General features: G+C 36.0%; 1 protein-coding gene and 1 long non-coding RNA gene across 2 annotated transcripts; one reads left to right on the top strand and one right to left on the bottom strand.

The window, feature by feature from the left end:
- Positions 1–1,236: 1,236 nt before the first annotated feature.
- On the bottom strand, positions 1,237–2,473 carry LOC118681823 (uncharacterized). Its single transcript, XM_036368215.2, has one exon. It carries the CDS (start codon positions 2,288–2,290, stop codon positions 1,397–1,399), a length of 894 nt encoding a protein of 297 aa, XP_036224108.2. The 5' UTR covers positions 2,291–2,473; the 3' UTR covers positions 1,237–1,396.
- An 8,974-nt stretch (positions 2,474–11,447) lies between these two features.
- LOC138855750 (uncharacterized) lies at positions 11,448–14,240 on the top strand. Its single transcript, XR_011394824.1, has 2 exons — positions 11,448–13,843; positions 13,914–14,240. It is a non-coding gene; the product is annotated as an uncharacterized lncRNA (long non-coding RNA).
- The last annotated feature ends 1,096 nt before the right edge of the window (positions 14,241–15,336 follow it).

Raw genomic sequence — 15,336 nt, 5'->3', positions numbered from 1 at the left:
AAAGCGCCTAATGTGGCCACCAACAAACACACACACATACACGCTACACACTTCAAACTGTCCAAGTGGGGCGAAAGAGGCGAAAGGGTGGCGATAATGAGTGGATAAGAGATTTATGCGTTGAATGAACGGGAATAAAAATGCCAACTTTCAAAGGCAATTAATGAGATTGCTTTAAAGCAAACATTTAAGTCAACAGCACAAAAAACAACAACAGTGCGAAAACATTTGGACAACATCTGCTTCTCGTAAATCGAGTCTAAGTAAAATAACTTCGTGTAGCACAAATTGAGACAACGTACGGAACAACAATCTAAAGCATCAAGTGCCGGGCAATCGGACGGATATATTGTAGAATGGAACGCAACACTGTTCATACATATTTTTGTATGTTTGTTGTTGTCAAGCTTTTATTCGGCCACAAGTGGCATTTAGAAAATATGCAGTTTTACTAGAAGCCCCATCTAGAGTCACTTAATAAATTAACGCAATAATATTACAAAAACTACTTTTCTCTTATTTTTGGCAACAAATAGTTTTTAAGTATTTTTTCATCTTCTTGATTAACCCCTAAAGATAAGACAAGCCTATTATATTACTGGATTCACAAGTTGACGTAATACTCAAGGCTGAGGGAAGAGGAGTGCTTTTTTATTTAGTTCTACCTTTCTTTGCAAATTCAACGAAGCCTCATACCGAGCGAGTGTTTCATTCGAGGATGTCGATATCAGCATGCCTCTCTAGCTACTATGAGCGGTTATAAAAAGTTAATCTGACCCGTTTGTCTCTGGTCTTCTGGGTGGTTTGACGCTAGGTATTGTAGATCTTAAATATACATAAGTACAAAACCTATAGTTGCACTATTCGTCTGTAACCATCTTTTTGAAAATCGAAGAGCTCACTAAACCTAAACTAAAGTCTACCCTTAGAACTCACTAAAGCCTCTCTCGCAAACACCCTCTTAGCTACACATATTCGTTCTTAAATATAGCTATTTTTTCATTTTCCCACTTTTGCTTTTTTTGCATACAACAATAATATCTTATATGTATATGTATGTATATTCAGAATATTATTTATTTTAATACGCCATCAAGTACTCGCCCCCCACATGTTGTCGATCAAGCAGCGATCGCGCTGTGATGACTGATCGATCACAAGCAATAACACAATGGCATGCGTTATTGACAAAGCAATGAAGCTTGTGGGAAAATTATACAAAAAAAAAATACTCGCTTTATTTCTACACATCACATAAATGCACATATTTATTTAGAATACCCGCATGCACTTCTTCGATTTAAATTAAAATATTTGGACAACATACACACACACACACACAGAGCGCTACACAAAGATATACAGTAAAGAGGAGGAGGAAGAGGTGTCTCACTGCTCATTTGTTCTGCAGCTCACAGATGATGCGTTGAATTTCGTGCTCATCGCTGATGTTCACCTTCCCAGCACCCACCTTGCTGATGAAAGCCTCCATGATGAATGGCAAGCGCTGCTTGGGGCACAGTCGGTGCCATAGAATGAGCATGCGCTCCATCTGACGCTTGGCGCTGCGTTTGTTGGACTTCTTGCTGCCCATGTAGAAGCGCTTGAAATTCTCGAAGGGGTCCTCGCAGAGTATGTCATTGGACAATGCTGCCCAGTAGAATGGCAGCTTCTGCCAAGTCTTCAGATCCCACCAGTTGGGCATTTTCGAGCACGTATTGTTGCGCACATTCGCGTTAAGCGCTTCCCACAATTTATTGGCTCGCTCCTCAATACTTCGCAATTCCAGCATTGTCGATGAGGAGCATTTATCGGCTATTTTTGACACCACTTGCTTGCATACCAGCTCACAGGTGCACTCGTCTTCAGCCTCCATCGAGTTTTCATCGTTCTCCGTACACCATTGCTCATTCTTAAGATTATCCAACAGGCAGTCACTCTCTGTCAAACTTTCGTTGCTACTCTCTTGCAGTGGGCTCGAGTTAGTGTCGCAGCCCTGAGTATCCGTCTCCCCCTCTTCCTCTTCCACTTGCTCTAGCTCTCGGCAGAATGCCTCCAATTGTAGATCGTTCTCATCCAAGCTGTCCTCGTCGTCACACTCCATCATTTCGTCGCCATTTGTGATTTGTGGATGTGGCTCGTAGACATTTGCAATGCACCGCTCGGCGGACTCGCTGAAATGCGGCGTGGAAAAGCTCATGCAACAGAGCCCACACTCACTACCTTTCCCGAAAATGCTAGTCACATCGAATTGCAGGAAATTCAAAATATGCTCGATTATCATGTCCATCACAGAACTGGAATTTTTTTGTTCGACTAAAGGCTTTATTGTTGATCAAATTTTGTCGGCGTTTCGATCAAGTTTTCAACTTTTTTACTCGCTTTCTATTTAAAGTAAATTGAATTTTTATTTTTGCTTTTATTTCCTTAAACTAACGAAAAAAAAATCTTTTATGAATTCGAATTTTTTAAATAAAACAAAAATTGTGACTGATTTGTCATTTAGTAAAAAAAGTTTAAAATCGCTTAACTTGGAACGCATAGAAAGTGTAATACAGGGTGCGTTACCTGTTTATTATTATAAGCTAGTGTGCATACAAGGTGTTTTCAAAGAGCAAGGAGACTTTTGCTTTTCAGCAAACTTCTTTTGCTTTGCTTTTGAAAAGAGGAACTAGTCACAGCGAGTCCGAGTCGACTTTTCTGAATAATTTAAGATCACAAATAATGTCATTCAGCAGTTGCTGAGCATTTGTTCCTTTTCTATTGCTGACGAGTTCTGAGTGAAAACGCCTGCTTGTCTGCTGAAGTTGTTCCTCCAATGTATTGTTGTGACGGTAATACAGGCCTTATTGCCGTGACATCGTACTAATCGGTTCTAGCAGATATCAGCTATGGCTATTACGTAATAATCCATATTTGCTTATGTAATCTTTAAACAATAGAAACTAACAAAAACAAAAAAAATAAGCTCATATATGTATGTATAACGCAGACGGAGTGGATACAGTGTCGCTATAATTTTTCCATAATCGCATTTCGAAGTGCATCACAAATAAAATTTGCCGGTCAAAGCAAAAAAGAGCTAAAACGGAGCTCAGCATAGAATATATACGTAATACATGCGTACGTTTGTAGCGTTCTCCATACGACGACAGAAACATATGCACCAGCGGGTAAATTTTTGACATTGATCTCACCGATGTGTGCATTTAGGGCCAAAAGCTTTTTGTCTCACTAAAAACCAAAACAAAAAAAAAACAAAAATTAACGGCGCGGACCCTAAAAGCGCCGAATAGCTGAAAGACAATACATAAAGCTATTGATGCGTTGCACACGTTACGTGCTGCTATTCAACACATGTGTACATGTGTGTGTGTGTGTGTTTACCGAAATCTTTACCAATTGGCGGGTTTCCAAAATGAAACTTAAGTTTCTGGTCAAATGAATTTGGCAAGGTAACAAGAAACCACATATGCACTTTTCATATTAACAATGAGACATGTTTGGTGTGCTTCCGTGCTCCGCTTGGCGCAGCTTACACACACACGCTTCTATAGAACTCATTTCAAAATGCAGAACCTGCAGGAAATTGTTTATAAGTTCCACAGTGGTAGAGATATTACTGGGTAGATGCCTTAAGTTCTGGTTTTCAAGGGATCAAAATATTTTTAAAATATAACTTTTACTATTATTACAAAGTTTAGTTTTGAACCCGAAAACTCCACAAATGCACCGAAAGTAGTTTAAGTGTTTACTTAACTGACGGATATACCTATATACCTATACTAGATAATTCAATAAACTTCTAATGTCATATATGGTGTGGGACTTATTCGGCAAGAAGTGGATTATGCAAGTTTTAAGCAGTCTACAAGTCTAAGAAGTTTTTCAGGGGTAATATACATAGATAGTAATTATTACCGAGAGTGACAGCTTTTGCAAAAACTTATTTTTGCGTTAATAGAGTGATGGATCAAACAGTGAGCTACCCATTGGCGCAGGCCACCAAATAAAAATGCAGGAAAACTACTTAACTTAAGGAGGTATCAACATCGCCGAGTATAAATTTGATTGCTCGCAAATAGGTTCTGGAAAGCAATATAATAAGTTGCCATATCTCTACAAGGCACATAAGTGAGCTTTACCAATATACTATAACTACTTAAAACCCATCCACCCTGTCCAGGCGAACCCTTCTAGTTTACGAGCTTTACTAATGCTGCTGGCTGGCAAATTTCAGTGAAATTTAAGGTAACAGGCAGTTTGTCAGCGTTGCCAAGATGTCACATAATTTGACAATGAGAGAATTTAGGAGTGAAGCCAGAACGGCAAATGGTTTAGATAATCCTTGTAAAATAGCGGCTGATGGTTAAAGTATCCTAGGAGGCATGCAAAATGCATAAATTTAAAAAAAAGTTGCACAAAAATATATTTTATTATTAAAATTTCTAGTTGAATGTCACGCCACCGATCCACATTAACCTTACTTGCAATGCATCATATATTTACTACAATCTTTTCAAGGCGAAAAACCGCAACAAATGCGATGTTACGCGGCGAAAATCAGAATCGCAATTTTTGACGTGTCACCTGATTTTCTTTCGTTGTTTTACGACCGTGTCATTCGGCTTGGTGGGAGTGCAGCTATTTGTCGCAGTGCGCGGTACACTTATGTTACGCTGCCTCTCCTAACTCTCCTGCACCATTTTCGCCTTCTTGTGTAGTCGTAAAATCAAAAAGTACCGCTATAAAAATCATTTTCATCAAATGCGTTAAATAGGTTTTTGACAAGCTATAAAAAGTGTTTGAAAGAAAAGTTTCGTTTAGCACTTACATGCGTCATATACATACATATATGTACATACATACATACACTTTGTAAAGGAACACACACACTTGCGATTTTTTTCTTTGCGCTCACATTGTTTTTGTATGATTCGTGCAATGGATATTTTATTGTTTAGTAAAACGTTGAGTTCCATTAAAAATATGTACTATGCATACCTACACATCATAAAATTTTAGCACGGAGAAATCGCTCTAGCTTTCTCCATAATGCACCTCTGGGATCTGTGGCAATAAGCTCAATAAAGAAGATGTTTTTAACATTCATGTCGGCAGCCTGTTCATGCCCTGCAATATATGCTGAATATATTGAATCTTATAGCTCATGCTAGCAGTCTTTGGTTTTGCAAAACTGGTCGTTTGGTAAATCGAACAAACAACTGACTTAAATGAAATAGCGGAAATCAATAAATAGCATTTTTGGAAAGAGTTTCTAACATTTTTATGTGGTACACACATTGAGGTGGTTCAAAAAACGAATGTTATTTTCTTTTTCGCTTCGTACTCTGAAAAATTGATTGATAGACAACTGTTAGAAAGGCACTGTAGGTATGAGGTCTTAATTGTAACGGGTAGTTCCACCGCTTTACAGTTATCTATTTTTTTTTTTATCAGATAGAATAATTCATATCTCGCTTTCAAGTTCTTGATTTACATATGTGCATCTTATAAGACTATAACATTTGCAATTTGAAATGATTTTTTTTTTATTGAGTTATAAAATTCAAAAGAAAAAAACCAATTTGCTTTAATATAGTCAAACTTCAACCGTCAATATCTTTTCAATGGTATAGTTTACAAAACTTCTCCGTCAGAGAACATTTTGCAGAGCATTAAATTTCCTACAAAATCTACAAAACGAATTTTGTTTTCAAGTAGTTGGAAGCAAGATATACAATTTTCTATCTGATAATAGGAAAAAATAGATGTCGTTAGTCGGCAGACCTTCCTGTTACAATTAAGAGCTCATAGTTGGAGAGTTTTTCTTAGAGGTGTCTATCGTCCAATTTTCAGAGTACCAAGAAAAAAATTCGGATTTTTATTTTACCCACCCTAATACACATACTCTCTTGTATTAAGTTCAATTTTGCAACTCAATTGTTGCTTTCCCGACTAACTGTTTGGCAAGAGAGCTAACACAAACATAGTGAGCAGTGAAACGGTTGTAAGGAAGCACCTGGAAGTGGCAGCTCTAGAGAAGGCGATTCCCTTTTTGCCGTGAGAAGAATATATCGCGCATTTTCAGTAAGTTTTATAAACAAAAAACTTAAACAATTTGCAACTAATATCTACTCCTGAAAAATATACATACAAAGCAATTATATTTGATTTCTTTTTGAGCAAATATTACGTGGTAGAGTAACATACTTGTATTATTTTGTTTGAACATTTCATACTTCAATCTGTTTTATTTTTTTTTCTATTTTCTATATATTCGAAAGACGTATAAACGGAAGGAAATAAAACCGTTACCGAAAATGCATAAACAAAATTATGAATCTCATAATGTTACGTTATTATGTAATCATTAAATTTTTTACAGCAAACATTACAATATTTGTATCTGATTAAGCGTAAAAAATAAAGCAAGAATGGCTGTTAAAGAAATACTAAATAAGTATTTTTTATATTTCTTGCTACATTTTTTTATACCCAAATGTGAATGTTTGCAGATGTTAAAGATATGTACATACATTGTGACCAGAAAGTTTCCGGGAATTTTCATTTAAACTTTTTTTTGTTAACTTGGTAGCACTGTCCTTAATTACTATGCCAAAAGTCAGTCAACCTCAGTAGTATTTTGGGATTTTTACAATAGAAAACAATATTGAACAAACAATTTGCAACAAATTTTGTGTTTCGAAGCAAATTTCATATGCGGAATCGTTGCTAATGTTAGAAAAGGCTTATGGTGAATCTATTCTATCGAAAACCCAAGACTACAACTACTACAAAGCTTTTAAGGATGGTCGAGAAACCGTCGAGCACATGCCTCGTTCCGGTCATCCTTCGACGTCTACCACTTACGATACCATTAAAAAAGTGAAGGAAATCGTGCTCGAAAATCGTCTAACGAGTGTTGACCGATAATTTGGGCATGAGACGCGTCAATGCTCAGCTTGTTCGAAAAGAGCTGAATTTTTTGCAAAAAGACCGCACCGAGCTGTAGTTGTGAACGATTTGAAGACCAAAATCTCCTTCAATACCATTGATAAACTACCGTATTCACCGGATTTGGATTTGGATTTGCGACTTTTTTTTGTTTTCAAAATTTAAGTTACCACTCCGTGGAACCCGTTTCGATTCGATTGAGGCCGTAAAATAAAATTCGCAAAGGGAACTGAAGGCGATCGCGTACAGTGCCAGTTAGGATTAAACTTTTTTTGTTTTATTTACGATTTCCGGAAACTTTCTGGTCACAATGTATGCAAACGTTCTTTTGAAGTATTACTAAATGCAAGTTGAAAATATTTTCATTCTTATATAAATCCATGACAACATTTTATCTGTTCAAATATTGTATATACCGACCATGGATAGTACTTGAACGGCAAGAAGAAGCTATTTACACATTCTTCGATAGCATTTCACAATTGTTAGTTCTAAAGATTTTTGAGCGAAGTTACCTGTGCTTGAATATCAACATAAGACTCACGGTGCTTTTCAAGCGATAAGTCGCATAGATGTTAAGTTTGCTGGTTTTCAAGTCGCTGCTATTTGAATTCACTTTTCTGAGCTCTATAAGTCGTCTTGTTCGTGTTGCTGCCTTTCAGGCGTTTCGTTAGTTATGAGTTTACCTGTCGCTTAAAACGGAACTACAGCTAAGCCTTAACAAACACTTTAAGACGCGAAAGTAAGGCAAAAATTATTGTAATAAAATAAAAATAACTAGAAACTCAAATCGTTTGACACAAAAGGTGAAGGTGTAATATTTTTTTTCTAAATAATCCAACACAATTTGAACGGCATCATAACCGCAGACAAAAGGTAGCTTGTCCATTATATTTCGGAATTCGGTAACTCTAATATTGCAATCTGGCAACTCACAACTTTATCATAAAGCGTGACATTTTTGATGTTATACTTACTCAGAACGTTTTCACAAACGAGCGCTATTTTTCCTATTTACAGTAATTTAAAATATTCATCTCGACTCGGAAATGGAATTTAATTATTATTATTATTTTTTACAACTTTTGACGTGGATTAAATCAGCCACAGTGCATCAATGAACTTAATTCAGTTTATGGCAATTAAGCTCCTTCAAGAACCAGTGTTTATCGATGGTATTATGAATTAAACCATGGTTGTAGATCCAAGCTGAGTTTCGTGACGGTCGTTCAAACTCAGTTGTTGTTCCGGAAGCTATTGATACTGTGCGCAAACTGTTACAGTAAGATCGTCTTGTGACCTATCGTAATACTGAGACAACTATAGACATTAGTAGGACTAGCACATCTTCGATATTGCATGAACATTTGACAGTAAAGAAAATTTGTTCTCGTTGGATTTTTCAATTTTTCTGTCGCTCAAAAAAAGGCTCATTTCGATTGGTTAAGAGAAATGTTAAAAAATACGATAGCGATGCTTCGAAACACGTCTATGACAGCGTGACAGGTGATGAATCGTGTATATATGCGTATGAGACCGAAAGTAACGAGCAGTCACAACCATACCATTTTTTTGCCTGATGTCTTTCAACAAATCAGGAAAACCAACCGCCAAACGCGGATCACTCTTCACCACGAGCACCCAAAATATCGGCTTGATGCGTCCTCAACCGGATAGTCCTGATAAATAAGCTAAGGGATCAACGTTTTCGACAACTGAAGAGGCGATTGATGCGTTCTAAATGCATGTTTTAATGATACCCCAATCAGAGTGGCGAAATTGCTTCGACAATTGGTTCAAACGCATGCAAAAGTGTATAAATCTTAATAAAGAATATTTTGAAAAAACAATACGTTTTTCGTAGATTTAAATTTTTTTTGTTCTCCAATCCCGAAATATAAAAAGCAATCCTCGTACACGAATCGATCACAACAACCTGTAGATAATAAACTTTTGAAATACTGGCCTCCGTTGGCTGACATAAATTTATTTTACATAAAACGGGCCGAGTTTTGAAGAATTATATTTTTTTTGAAATTTATGGTACGGAAAAAGATATCTTTCCAGAAAGAAATTATACTGGCGAATAGTATGAGTTAAGCCGTTGGCTTTAGTAAATATAAGCAACTTGTGAGACCACCCTAAGGGGTAAGCTACTGCTTCTTTCCAGTATAACATATGCCTCAAATATATCTATACAAGATGCATACATACATATATATATGTATGCACATCATACAATACACCATATACACACCCATGTACGTACACCAACATTAATATTTTGAATCTCGCCACATTATTGCCGTTATGTATAATGTTTATGTACAACACTTAATTTATTATGAAAAATTATGTTTTCTTTATGATTATTATGGTTATTAAATAATTTCACAGTAAACTTAATATTGAAAACAGACAGCCGAATAAAGTGCGCGAATAAGCAAAGGAGTATTAAAGCAAAAATGTGTATATGTGTATGGTACGTGGCAGCTAAATACTTTGCGGCATCTGCACATCCCACATAATCACACACTTAAGCGGATAGGTTATGGGCATACAAACACACACACACCCACAACTAGCGCCCAAACTCTTAGTACTTTCGCGGCGCAATAAATATGTGAACGCGCGCATCGCCGAAATTCGCTTTATATACTTTTTATTATAACTTCTTTAATATTGGAGCTCATTTTGGTGATTAAGCAGATTTCATGGTCAGCAGAGAGCGCGAATGTATGTGTTGCAGACCCACACACATGGAAATATATGGTAAACGCTAAGCACAAAGCGTGGAGCCAGAGGGGTGAGTGGTTTGCTCCAAGCCCAATGGCCCAAATAATATTTTCATATATTTATACATAAACGCAAATATTCTATAAAAATATGGGAATTTATGAAGCATCGCACCATTCGACGTAATGTCTGTCTAATACACTTTGTGGATATATATACATGAAATAAAATACGTACATAAATACTTAGATATACATAAGCTGTAATACCCTTCACAAATACAAAAAATTACTTAGAAGAACTTGATTTTGATCGGCTAGTTTGTATGGCAACTATATACTATAGTGAACTGATCTGGACAATATCTTCATAGACTACAACATTGCCTTAGACAATAATATGTGCCGAATTTCGTTAAGATACCTCGTCAAATAAAAAAGTTGCCTATACAAGTACTTGATTCCGATTGTTCAGTTTGTATGTCAGCAATATGCCATAGTGGTCCGATATTGACCGTACCGGCAAGTGGGCAGCTTCTTGGTGAGAAAAGGACAGGTGCGAAATTTCAGATGGATATCTCAAAAACTTAGGAAGTAGTTCGCATATATACAGACAGACAGACGGACATGGCTGTGATGAGCGGCGTCGATTTAGCCATGCCTCATGATTTATATATGTATATATTTTATAGGGTCTTCGACGTTTCCTTACATATTACAAACTTCGTGGCAAACTTAATATACCCTGTTCTGGATATAATGAGTCACAAACATTTATTGGCAACCGTTTAATTTCAGCTCATACACAAATACATATTTAGGTAAGTGCGTATACTTGTATATGGATGTGTGGACCATATTTTCCGCTGGCAATTAAACGAATTAATTTCATTTATGACATCGTGGAATTATGAATGTACATTTTGTTGGCAGTGTGTGTGTGTGTTTGGTGCCTGACTTTACAAGCGAGTATATTATCGCATAATAACTCTAGGAGTTACCATATTACTCGTATAATGTCCATATAGGTACATAAACATATATATATATGAATATATGTATGTATGTGTATATTATTGCCTCCTGCGGCTGCTCAAGGCATATGTTAATGCCTATACCGCGGCCTAGGCAATTGTATTAATCGCCGCTCTCCCCTAAATAATTCGCCAATTTTGTTGTAAATATTCGCATATAAATAATTATGGCATAGATATGGTCGCATATTAATGCTGAACGCACATATGTATATATGAAATCCAATTCTCGTTTTACAACAAATTTATTGGTTTATTGCTTTGGTTCACCACGTTTATAGGCGGCAATAGCCATATGTGCTTTTTTATGAGTCGCACATTTTTGCAGAGCTCAGAGCTTTTTGAGCTTTCATAGATAAAGTCACATAAAGACAGTTTTTTAAGTGAAAAATAGTTATGAGATGAGAAAAATAGTTATGTGACGTAAATAGATCAACATATATTTGGCCATATTTGTCCCCTTCAAGTAATCTAAAGCCTTTGATCTCTGAGGGAACACCCATTATTGCCTGTACTATCTTTCTCCAGTCGCAAAACTGCTAAGTTTTCTATAGATTTTTTCTGGTTTGCAATTAGATTTGTTCCAGTTCGGACTTCTAAATTTCAGATTATGAATGCTTTTCGAATTGGTTCCACTCATAATGGTGTTAAAATCCCTGTTGCATAAGCGCAAGCAAAAAGTTCAGGCCTAAAAAACAGGTATAAAAGTGTTGTACTACATGCAGTGCTTCAATATAGTATTTAAGAAGCAGCTCGGAGAATATAACTTGTTCACTGCGAGAAGTTATGTAGTTAAAAACTCAAGAAAGCCGATTTTCCCTTTAGATACCTAGACTCCACTGAATTCGAGAATCACTTAAAAAAAGAATCACTGAAGGAAGGACTTCCACAATACTTGTGACAGGTATGAATCAACTTTATCATAGTTTAGACCGCCTAATCAAGACAGTCGAATATTTCTGGAGAGTTGAAAACTTTTATTTTCTCCACCACTAACCACAGCTTTTTTACAGGTCTTCGTAAGTAAAAATGAATTTATTTTTAATTTAATTTGAGAAGATTTAGTGTTTCTTCTTTTCACAAAATTTGATTGTCTCGTGTATGGGCTTGTTAATAGGTCCGTATGCGATTTTGCAGTCTTGACTATGATATTCACTGGTTGGTCGCTCCAAACTAAACGTAAGAAGTGCGCTTGGAGTTTTCAAATATATATACCTATCAAGTATACATTTACTAAATTATTATACACATACGTTAAACAACTTCATTTCACCAAACTCTGCATAAAATCACTCTAAAATATTTATTTCGTGTATTTGTTACGTTTTATTTGGAGAAGTCTTCTCTGCTTATCTTCTTCTCTTTTCAGCAGAGCTTGACCACTTCGTTTGTTAAGTTAAAAGTAAATGGATATAGGTTTCAAGCACAGAACATGGCAATATATTCTCGGACAATCGGCATTGAACAATTTAAATACTCGAAATTAATTTTCTAGAAAGTGTAGATACTATTTTATGGAGAGACATTAGACTGTATGGACTAAAAGGAGGCTGTGATATGAAACTGAGAAATATCAGTACGCAATGTAATAAATCAATTGTGGTTAATCAATAAACAGTTCCGATTAGTATTTAAAGTATTTAAAAATAAATATATGCTTAAGGAAAAGTATTAAATATTGAAGTTGCCATTAATTAAATATGCGTATCCTCAGTATAGACTTAAGCGGCACACATAGTGTAAGTGTAAAATTACAAAAAAACGATTTTTAAATATTTCGAGATATTATACCTTTAAAATTAGCTTACTAATTTTTTTTATTAATATCTCAAATAGTTTACAGAGTAACAGCCTTCTAAAATGTAGGCGCAGAGTTCAATCAGTTTTATCAGTTTAACTTTAAACGTGTTTTTCTTTGTGAGATGGCAGCTATGTATATGCTATAGTGGTGCGATATCGGCCGTTCCGACTGCAATTAGCAGCTTCTTAGGGAGAAATCAATGTGTGCAAAATTTTAGAGCGACGTCTCAAAAACTGAGAAACTAGTTCGCGCATATACAGACGGACAGACAGACATGGCTAAATCCACTCAGCTCGTCTTGCTGATCATTTTATATATATTATTTATAGGGTCTTCAACGTTTCCTTCTGGATGTTACAAACATTGTGGCAAACTTAATATACCCTGCTAAGGGTATAAAAATGTTTGTCATATGAAGAGAGAAGAACCCTTTCACTATTGAAGCTGCATATAATATAGAGATTTATGAAATGACCGAAATTCACAATTTACTACGCAAGAGTTTCAACTAGTTTAGACATAAAAGTAATGCTAGTAGCGCACGAAAAAGTAATTTCGTTAACGAGTGACTAACCGCGGCCAACACTTTCGCACGCCACAGTGGGAATTTGACTTTATGTTGCCATATTTTGATTTAACTGTTGTAAGTTTAATAGTAACTAAGCTTTTCTACCACAGTTAAAGCACGTTCATCAAGAAAAGAAAGGAAAAATTAAAATAACATACAATTGGATTAAATAAGTAAAATTCGCTAGTGCTACCATGTGATTTTAAATAAGTAATTCTTTAATATCATCCAAATAACCAAAACTAACCAAAATCGCTAAAATCGGAGCAGTATAATCCGCTTAACTATCCACATAGCTATTTAGAAGAGTAACCTCATTATTTATGGTTAAGCACGAGTTGATAGCATGCTCTGTTAAAAACGGAAAATAAAAGTAAAAATTTCAAGAAAATACATAATTTAATGTAATATTTATTTTAGTACCAAGTATTTTTTTTAATACCAATAGTTATAGTTAAAATCGCTTCTGAACAACTTTGTTCAAATATAAAATAAACCCCGAATAAGATATTAAGCCACATTTTAAAACTAAGATATTAAAAAAAAACCTATTCTAAGGAAATATAACCTATATCTTCAAAAAACTTTATAACGTTTTGTACTGACTAAATTCATCGAACTTAACTGGAAGCTAAAAACTAGCAAAACATATATATTTGGATTGATTTTTATTCATGAACTTAATCCCTGTCATTAACACATCTTGTCAATCTTCTCACGTTGATGTAATCCGTCTTCGTCATTTAAGGTGAGAAGGAACCTTTTAAGCCCTCTCGTAATCATTGACAGCTACATTTTACAACGCTTTTATTTTTCAGCCAAAGTTTACTGCATACACACACCCTTCGTAGCACCTTTCATGGCTGGAGTCATTTGCATTTTGCCCCAGAGATCCCATAAATATCCGTGAGTACGACAGCAGGTGACGCTGGCACCCAAAAAAGAACACAAAACTGCAAGTGTCAGTCAATATGCTGAAAGCCGACTAAATGCCCAACCTTCGCTTATGTTCAAGCTACTAAAACGAGTAGCTCAATGGGAGCTGAACCCAATACGCCCGTAACCCGCTGAGCTTGAACTAAGCAGCCTCTATGAGAGGCCAACGTTTTCGACAACTCCATAAAATAAATAATCAATCTTGCTGAGAGCTTTTTGTTATTGTTTTTTTTTTCTATCCTCGGACAGACAACAGCATAACGGTATTTAAATATTGTATAAGAGACAGTCTGCAAAAGTGTCATATTGATTGCAATGATAATTATTGTACACCGCCTATTAATAGCCACTTCCAACAGGCTTACAACTACAACAAACGACAGGAAGAATGAGCCCTTAGAATGGAGAAATAACAAAAAAAATGTAACGGACCTCTAGGAAAAGTGTCAAAGATGGGTATGAGTCGCTTTCGTCTTCTTTGTCTGCTGCTCTAAGTAGGCCTAATGATTGATTAGCAATTAATTAGCTGCACAAATAACGGTAATTATACAATGCCGGAAATGTGTCTCGCTCGCCGGAAGGCAGCATCGTTTACTTTACACTCAAATGCCGACAAACAAAAGGGACGGCCGTAAACGAACTGCACCCAAAATAATCTGAGATATTCGGTAGTACGGCCAAAAAGGCAGTCGGAGGGTGTGAGGGTAATATCTGTTGTCTTTATGCTGGCTCGAAGTGAGGCACAAAATTGGAATTGGTTGCCTGTGTTGCCTGTATGCAAGTTCAGTGCTTGCCTCCAACTCACAACCCAAGCGTCTTTGAGTAACTTCATTCCGCCGCTCCGTCGTTCATTTTTATGCCAGAGCATCGAGAATTGCTTATAAAATTTATTACACTATCAATATCATTCAAAAAACAACAATGAAGCGAGCATTTTTTTATAAGTTTTCACTTTTACAGGGTCTGTTTACTGAGTCTCTTATTGGCCTCTGCAGTGATGTGTGCGCGGCTCATAGTTAATTCGCATGGAAATGTGTGACTCCATTGTTTATCTCCGGTAGGTATGTTGCTGTTTCACTAATTTGCATTTTATGTTGCGTTGAGACGAGTTTTTACAGTTAGCAAACTTCGAAGATACCGCAAAAAGATTTTTTTCTACTAGAGCAAGGTACAAATGTGCTCTGCGTTTTTGCTCTAACGATTAGTTACGCTACATTCCATATTTTGTGAAAGGTTTTTTTTTTATCTGCCAATGTGCGAAAACAAAGCGAAGTATCGAGGCTACAGTCGTCACAGTTCATTGCA

Source organism: Bactrocera oleae, chromosome 2 (assembly GCF_042242935.1).
Source record: "Bactrocera oleae isolate idBacOlea1 chromosome 2, idBacOlea1, whole genome shotgun sequence".
Taxonomy (NCBI): Eukaryota; Metazoa; Arthropoda; class Insecta; order Diptera; family Tephritidae; genus Bactrocera; species Bactrocera oleae.
Note: the sequence above shows the minus strand (reverse complement) of the source record. Positions and strands in the feature narration are given on the sequence as shown.

Excerpts from the sequence above, each read along its gene's own strand:
- LOC118681823 (XM_036368215.2), bottom strand. The coding sequence starts at position 2,290 with ATGGACATGATAATCGAGCATATTTTGAATTTCCTGCAATTCGATGTG.